This window comes from Lampetra fluviatilis, chromosome 31 (assembly GCF_964198595.1).
Source record: "Lampetra fluviatilis chromosome 31, kcLamFluv1.1, whole genome shotgun sequence".
Taxonomy (NCBI): domain Eukaryota; kingdom Metazoa; phylum Chordata; class Hyperoartia; order Petromyzontiformes; family Petromyzontidae; genus Lampetra; species Lampetra fluviatilis.
The window spans coordinates 5,500,826-5,510,178 of NC_136305.1; the positions used below are offsets into that span (position 1 = coordinate 5,500,826).

A 9,353-nucleotide genomic window follows, 5' to 3' on the forward strand; every position below is an offset into this window, starting at 1 on the left:
TTTCAAATAAAAACCACAACAAACCAAAGGCAATTACGCAATAGACACTAAACATTCCTGGGAAGATTCGCAACACAAAAAGACTTTCAAAATATCTCAACGAATCGTCAACAATGCAGGTAAAAGTATCGTGACAGAACTAACACGGACGGATTGTTCAAATCAAACACCACATCAGAGACGCGAACACCAAAACAACAACAATAACACCCTCCCCCCGCGAATTATCACGAGATGCACAGAAACAACAACATTCGTTTACAAACATTACATGAACGCCACATTAATAAGATAAACGTTAAAAACGAAACACGAGTAGAGTTGTTTACTTATAACACAACAATATGGGGCAAGTGCTGTTAGCGAGCACCTATGAAGGCCGGCACGGCACACGAGGGGGGGTGCTGATGTGGCCAGCACCACGCCCGGCCGCCTTTGTCTCCCTAGTGACGATGTTTACACACCGCACACCAGGTACTCGTTTGAGTCACACACAACACACAGACACACACACAGACACACACACAACACACAGACACACAAACACACAACACAAACACACGTGTGTACGACTCAGCTCAGCCCTGCTCCCTGTCAAACTGCAACTTTAAAAACGCAACTTTAGAAAAACTACTTTAAAAACACAACTTTCAAAACACAACTTTACAAACAACTTTCAAAACGCACCGTGGCAATTATTGTTGTTGTAGTTCCCGCCCCATATCAAACATGGCCCAGAAAACAACAAAAAGCCACACTTTACCAAAACTACCGCAAATCTTTTGCCTTTTTCATACAAATTAAACGCGATAAAACCATCAAATTACACAAACCACCACCACCAGCACCACGACTAACGAGTTACACGAAGGCCACTCTCTCCGCTCCGATCATCTTCGCCTTTTTGTGGCTTTCACGGTGAACTTTCACCACTCGCCACGTGGTGGTGGGCACGAAGCACACAGAGACAACCATGAGCCCCCTTCTGTACCACCACCACACAAGCTGACAAGCCACCACGATGATGATGATGTTAGTCGCGAGTAGTAAGCAAACAAGACCAGCAAACACGCAATCCCGGCCGTCTTTGTCTCCCCCAGTGGAGATGTTGACTACATAACGTACCGGGGTACTAATTAACACAAATCTCCCCCGTACAGCCACTAACAACAGTGTTGTTGGCAAATGTTGCCTATGAAGGCCGGCAGTGGTACACGAGGGGTGGGTGGCCAGCACCACGCCCGACCGCCTTTGTCTCCCCCAGTGGCGATGTTTAACGCAGCCGCACCAGGTACTCATTTGAGGCTGAGTCGACCTAGGGGAGGGCTCAGATAATCGTCACTGACGGTGGCCGTGAGCCGGGAATCGAACCCAGCTCAGCGTCTTCGTAGCGCTAACCGCTGCGCCACCGCTCCCCGTTCATTGACAAAGACAAAGATCCCCCGTGTAGCCTCTAACAGAGTAAGGGGCAAGTGCTGTTAGCGAGCACCTATGAAGGCATAGAGGTGGGTGTCCAGCACCACGCCCGACCGCCTTTGTCTCCCCACAGTAGCGATGTTTACTCCACATCGCATGGGGGGAAACTCATTACAACACACACATAACGAGTTGTAGTTTTTTTTTTAAAACACTTCTTACGATGCAACAATGTTTCTGACCTCTTTCTGTCGTCGTGGTGGTGTCATCTTCACGGCAAACTTGGGTGATGATGGACGCACTTTCCATCGGCTGCAAACGACTCCACGTGGCTTTCCCAATGCCACCACCTCCCCCCCCCCACCACACAAAACCCACAAACCCCACACACACCTCAACCTCGCTTCTTACTTCAAGAAATGTTTAAACGAAACAAAAACTACAAAGAGTTGTTCCCGAACGAAACGGCGATATCCGAGATGGACTTCTTTTTTTAAACTTTTTTCGTATCTCCCCCCCTCCTCCTCTCCTCTGTGTGTCTCGATGTCGATCTCGATGTTGTTTATCGTCAGCTGTTGTTGTCTTCGTCGCTGTTCCTCGTCAGTTGCCGCTTGTTTGTTTGTTGTTTGTGAGTGAAAGTTGTATCACAAAGCCGCCGCGGTGGTGGTGGTGGTGATGATGCGCCAGGCCTGACAGAAGCAGCAACATGGAGGAGAGTGGGTCCACACAAACGCAGCCGTTTCTAGGCGCCCCACACACGCACCACACACACAGACACACATACATACAGACATACACTACACACACACATACTCCACACACAGACATACACACACAGACACACATACTCCACACACACATACACTACACACGCACCACACACACATACTCCACACACAGACATACACACACAGACACACATACTCCACACACACATACACTACACACGCACCACACACACATACTCCACACACAGACATACACACACAGACACACATACTCCACACACACATACACTACACACGCACCACACACACATACTCCACACACAGACATACACACACAGACACACATACTCCACACACACATACACTACACACGCACCACACACACACAGACACACACGCAGACTACACACACACATACTCCACACACACATACACTACACACGCACCACACACACACACAGACACACATACAGACATACACTACACACACACATACTCCACACACACGCACCACACACACACATACACACACAGACATACACTACACACACACATACTCCACACACACACAGACATACACACACACAGACATACACACACAGACACACATACTCCACACACACACAGACATACACACACAAACACACATACTCCACACACATACACTACACACGCACCACACACACATAGACACACACGCAGACTACACACACATACTCCACACACACATACACTACACACGCACCACACACACACATACACTGCTACACACACAGACACACTACTACATACACTACACACACACATACTCCACACACACCACGCACACACACAGACACACTACTACACATACTACACACACACATAGACATACACACAGACATACACTACACATACACCACTACACTACACGCAGACATACACATACACACACTACACACATACATACATACACACACACAGACACACACAGACATACACACATACACTACTACACACATACACTACTACACACACACAGACAGACATACACACAGACACATTGCACACATACTACACACACACACGCACCGCACACTACACACAGACACACATACAGACACACACACATACACACACTACACACACATACTCCAGACACACACAGACATACACACATACAACACCACACAGACATACACAGACACACACACATTACACACAACAACAACCGCCATTCGCCACTAAGTGGCGGTGACGTCACCACGACACTTGTGCCAGGCCATGTGCACCTTGAGGCCACGTGAAGTGTCGAACGCCCGCTGGCAGGAGGTCACGGGGCAGACTCAGGTGCCACGGGTCGACTGACCGAGATGACCGAGATGACTGGCTGATGCACCACCTGTGCCCCCTACTGTACCAACTTGGTGTGCTTTAGCCACCCGGCGCTCCGCTCGTTGTTGTGAGCGTCGCTCCTCCGCCCTCCGTTGTTGTTGGAGGGCGACTGCCTCCAACTGCCCAGTAGCGTCCTTCACGAGCCTCCTCCACTGAGGCCGATCTTGACACCGCTGGTACCAGTCATCGGCAAGTCCACTCAGCTCCACGTCCTCCTGTACCACATCACTCCATCTCTTCTCTAGCCCGTGCCGCGCCCGTTTAGCCCCCTCGATCCGGCCGAACAAAAGCTGCTTAGGCATGCGGTGGCTGGGCATGCGGGCTACATGACCCAGCCAACGCAGCCTTGCCTGCCGGAGGAGCTCACCGATGGGACTTTGCCCAGATCTTTCAAGGATTTGTGAGCTCCTCACACAATCCAGCCTGGTTAAACCCAGGATGGATCGCAGGCAGGCCAGCCTAAATGTTTCCAACCGGCGAAGATGCTCCATTAGGGGGGTCCACGTTTCGCAAGCGTAGAAAAGGGAGGGAATGACCGTGGCCGAGAAGACCTGAAGCTTCGTGCGGAGCGACAGACCAGGTAGCTTCCACACAGCGTTACGCAACCGATGAAAAGATATTGCCGCTCGACTGATTCGGAGTGAGACCTCTGCTGTTAAACTGGAGCCGGTCATAAGCACACTGCCCAGGTATGGGAAACTCTCCACTCTCTCCACAACTGCCCCATCACCGATTGGGAGTTGTGGGGGTGGAGTGTCCGATGGTACAAAATACCAGAGGTGTGGACTCGAGTCATGTGACTTGGACTCGAGTCAGACTCGAGTCATGAATTTGATGACTTGCGACTCGACTTGGACTTGCATAACAATGACTTTGTCCCACCTCTGCAAAATACCCAGGCAGGTGCTTAGTTTTGGTGGGGCTGATGGTAAGGCCCCACCTCTTAGTGGCACGCTCCAGTGGGGGGGGGGGGGTCAGACATTTGTGACGATGTGTGACGAGGGGGGGGGGGTTTGAGAAATGTGACGTCACATCAAAATGCGCAACTTTAAATAAATATAGACAACACGTTCTATTTAATTAAATATACTTTTTAATACATGTTTTCTCCAACAACATCAGAGTGCAGCGCCACATTAAATACGCACTACAATGACAATAGTTTAAAGCGATTTGAAGCGTGTTTTATTTGGGGGGGGGCAGAGCTTTGTGACGTCATATTTGAGGGGGGTCTGACTTTTTGTGAGGCCGTGTGACGTCATTTATGGACGGCCCCAAAGTCTGTGTCACCGCGCTCTTACAAATTGCACACGAATTGATGCAATGAATATCTCACGTCACGGTCTGCTTTTCGCTTGCAAGTTTTAGATTTACTGCAATACACCCGTCCATGGACGGGCAACAGGCGAGTACATCATCATACCTGTCAACCCATACGGTTTATCCCGTATTCTTGTACAGAGGAATTTAATTTTCAGGTCCATACGGCGTACAGCCGTTTCAATATGGGCAACAAAAAAGTGTTTGTGTTTCTCCCTTGCGATGTGACTTTGTCGGATGAACGTTGAGGTTTATTAGGGGCACGGGGGTGACCAATAGGGTCTGCATTGTTCTGTAATGAGGTCGGCACTGATAAGGGGTTGACATGGATGCAAAGTTGTGTTGTTGAAATTTGAAACGAGATTAAAACAACATCATTAAAGCGACGGTGCAAATCTGAATACTCTTCACCACAGATGCCCTACTAGGGGTTCATATTCTTAGTTTTTTTTTCGGTAAAGTCACGTAAGTAAAAAAATGTAATTAGTAAAATTTTAATATAAATAAAAATCACGACGTTTCGGAGGCAACACAAGCTTCCGTCTTCAGGTGGAACAGTCACAGCACGATAGCTGTATCAAGTGAGAGAAATTCCAAGAAAACCGTATTTTTATATATACTGGTTGAGGGTGGGAGGAGCCAAGGTGGGCCCTGAATATTATTTTTGTGAGGTTCGGTGCGGCTGAAGCACGCTGCTAGGAATGAGCCTTTGTTGTGTAAACTAGGTGCGGCTGATGTAAAGGTGCGTGTAAAAGGGACTGAGCCTTTTTGTTATGTAGAGATGATGCGGCTGAAATCGCTGCCAGGAAATTAGTCTTTGTTGTGTAGAATGGTTGACTGAGCCTATTATTATGTAGAGGTGGTGCGGCTTGTTGAAGCTTGGACAGCAAGTTTCAACAAACAATGCAACATTATGGCACGTCCTTGAAAATCACCGGGACATTCATCCACCCACGAATTCCCAACTCTACCTCTGCTTCACGATGATGTTGATTCACTCTTCAACACACCGGTGGGCTAAAATAGTGAACTATTTTGTCTTTTGTAAAACGTGACACATTTTTTTTACTGTTTGGCCGTGTCGGGTGGTGGAGGGTTACGACACATTTATAAATAACGCGATCTAACCCAAAAACCTTTCGATTTAAAGCTTTCGTGACTGCAGGGATTCATCTTCTTGGTTCTTTCGGTAAAGTCACGTAGAATGGAAATAATAAAATAATCAAAATAAAACATAATAAAATAATTCTCACGACGTTTCGGCCACAACCTAAGCAGACAGAGCCTTATCGACAGACCTGTTCTTCAACCTGAGGATGGCTGCTTGCGTTGTGGCCGAAACGTCGTGAGAATTATTTTATTAAGTTTTATTTTTATTATTTTATTATTTCCATTCTACGTGACTTTACCGAAATAACCAAGAAGACCAAAAACCTTTATTATGAATAATATTTGTCGCGAAAGGCTAACGTGTTCAATCTACCTCTGCTATCACCGTATTTCCTGGAGTACACGACGCATTTATCCAGACCACACACACGCGCGCGTGTTTTCCCTACGACCCTACGTCAATAAAGTTGGAGGAATCTGATCACGCATCTGACACGCACCTACAGGATTTTCTTACAAGACGCGCATTTGGCTTTCGACTACTTGGGGTGGGTGCTAATAATCCAGAGAATACGGTGAATGTTGACACTACCCACACCAAGCACGTGGAACTCGGGCTAAACGAATAATCGATTGTTAACTCTTCTTGGTTCTTTCGCGAAAGTCACGTAGAATGGAAATACTAAAATAATAATGATAAAAATTATAAAATAATTCTCACGACGTTTCGGCCACAACGCAAGCAGCCGTCCTCAGGTGGAGAACAGGTCTGTCAAGACAGAGTCTGAATAATTTACCGAAAGAACCAAGAAGATTAATCCCTGCAGTCACGAAAGCTTTAAATCGATTGTTAACTATTTAACTGTGTTGCAGTCGTTGAACATCGAAATATTTGTTTTGTTAAATGATAACGCGCGATTCAAATAATCGCACTGCTGTAATCCATTTCCTTCCTAGTTTATACCACTGCAAGATCGTATGATATCCACACATCTAAATTATTCTTAAAATACATATAATGAAACTTAACTTCATTACTTATCTCACGATACTGCAGATGGCCTTTGGGGCCGTCCATAAATGACGTCACGCGATTTTGGACGTTTTTTAACCCCCCCCCCCCCTTCGTCACACGGCGTCACAAAAAGTCAGACCCCCCCTCAAATATGACGTCACAAAGCTCTGCCTTCCCCCCCCCAAAAATAAAACGTGCTTAAAATCGCTTTAAACTATCGTCATTGTAGTGCGTATTTAATGTGGCGCTGCACTCTGATGTTGTAGGATATTTTTTTATTAAAAAGTCTAATTAATTAAGTAGAACGTGTTGTCTATATTTATTTCAAGTTGCGCATTTTGATGTGACGTCACATTTCTCAAACCCCCTCCCCCTCGTCACACATCGTCACAAATGTCAGACCCCCCCCCCCCCAGGTGCGTGACGTCATTTATGGACGGCCCCTTTATAACGGGATAACAGTAACGTACCTGTCAACCCCTTATGAGTGCCTCCTACCTCATTACAGACCAATTCAGACATCGTGCCCTTAGAAATCTCAACGTTAATCCTACAAAATCCTATCACGAGGGAGAATCACAAACAAATAGACACTATATTTATTTTTGCCCGTATTGAAACTGCTGTAAGGGGTATGGACCTGAAATCTCAATTTCTCTGTACAAAGAATACGGATTAAACCGTATGGGGTTAACATCCATGCCGTCCACCATTATCAACTCTATAGATTCGTACAACTTTAAATTTACAAATTCAATTCATCGTTGTCCTGAACTGCACAATGAATAGAATCTGCACACAACCATCCCGTACTAAAAAAAATTGATCAAATTTAAGAATCGATCGATTCCGGAATCTTCACCACGTAACGATGCACCAAAAAATCGAATCCCACCGTAGCTTTCTATAGAATCGAATTGAATCGATTCACACGTTGGTAGAGGAATCGCCACACCCGCTACCCCCCGCCCCCCTCATAAATAATGCATGAGGTGGGCGGGGCGAGGGAGGACACGTCATCAAATAAATAAATAAATACCGCCGCGGGCCGCCTGAAGACGGCGCGGCCTGGAATGCTCCCCCCACCCCACTTCGCACGCCCGGCGTCATCCGCTACAAGGGACCGCGGCGATTTTGCTGTGCCCCGCGAGCATAACATTCGAATTAAATAATAACTACACAAGCCAATGGGCAGGGGTGGGGGGGTGGGTGTCACACCGCTGCTGTTGGATTGGATGATTTTCCCATTGACAGCGAGTGATCCGTTATTCGGATTAAATTCATCGCTTCTGTATTTTGGTGATGGAAATTTTAACAAAAAATTAGCTGATCAGAATTTTTTTTTTCAATTCATGAGTCTCCCATGGCGTGAAGTGAAAGTTCTCAATCCAACTCTTATGATTACGCCTCTATATATGGGCGATGTCGTAGGACTACTGCCCGAAACGTCGCCTCGTATTTTTCCTTGTTAAGGCCACTGTGTTATAGACGAATGTGTTGATGGGTTTTTTTGGGCGCATAAATATGGAGTGGTGCTAATCTACATACATTTATAAATATGTCCGTTAAATTATCAGCCGGTTAATAAAAATTACACATTTGAGCTCCCGGTTGTGTGAATTGATGGTGGTGTGACTATGGAATTATCGCTTTGTAATTTACGATTTAAAAAATTCGACGAAAAAAAAATTTTCAAGTGATTTTCACGGCGGGAGAAAAAGATACGGCCAAGTTTTCTAGGTCTCGTAAGAGTTCGAGTTTGAGGTCTCGGCCTCACGCCGTGTGGATTGCTTGACCATACTTCACCACACTGGTTACCAGAGGTGGGACAAAGTCATTGTTATGCAAGTCCAAGTCGAGTCGCAAGTCATCAAATTCATGACTCGAGTCTGACTCGAGTCCAAGTCACACGACTCGAGTCCACATCTCATAGGTGGGACAAAGTCATTGTTATGCAAGTCCAAGTCGAGTCGCAAGTCATCAAATTCATGACTCGAGTCTGACTCGAGTCCAAGTCACATGACTCGAGTCCACATCTCATAGGTGGGACAAAGTCATTGTTATGCAAGTCCAAGTCGAGTCGCAAGTCATCAAATTCATGACTCGAGTCTGACTCGAGTCCAAGTCACATGACTCGAGTCCACATCTCATAGGTGGGACAAAGTCATTGTTATGCAAGTCCAAGTCGAGTCGCAAGTCATCAAATTCATGACTCGAGTCTGACTCGAGTCCAAGTCACATGACTCGAGTCCACATCTCATAGGTGGGACAAAGTCATTGTTATGCAAGTCCAAGTCGAGTCGCAAGTCATCAAATTCATGACTCGAGTCTGACTCGAGTCCAAGTCACATGACTCGAGTCCACATCTCATAGGTGGGACAAAGTCATTG

At 46.4% G+C, this 9,353-nt stretch overlaps 1 protein-coding gene across 2 annotated transcripts in view; it reads right to left on the reverse strand.

Moving 5' to 3' along the window:
* Window positions 1–2,159, reverse strand: part of LOC144943473 (carboxy-terminal domain RNA polymerase II polypeptide A small phosphatase 1-like) — a 37,771-nt gene extending 35,612 nt beyond the window's left edge. For both annotated transcript variants that reach the window (XM_078870942.1, XM_078870941.1), the window contains exon 1: window positions 1,659–2,159. In XM_078870942.1, the coding sequence (XP_078727068.1) occupies window positions 1,659–1,725 (67 nt within the window). In that variant the 5' untranslated portion in view covers window positions 1,726–2,159. The remainder of the gene's footprint in view (window positions 1–1,658) is intronic.
* Between the last annotated feature and the right edge of the window lie 7,194 nt (window positions 2,160–9,353).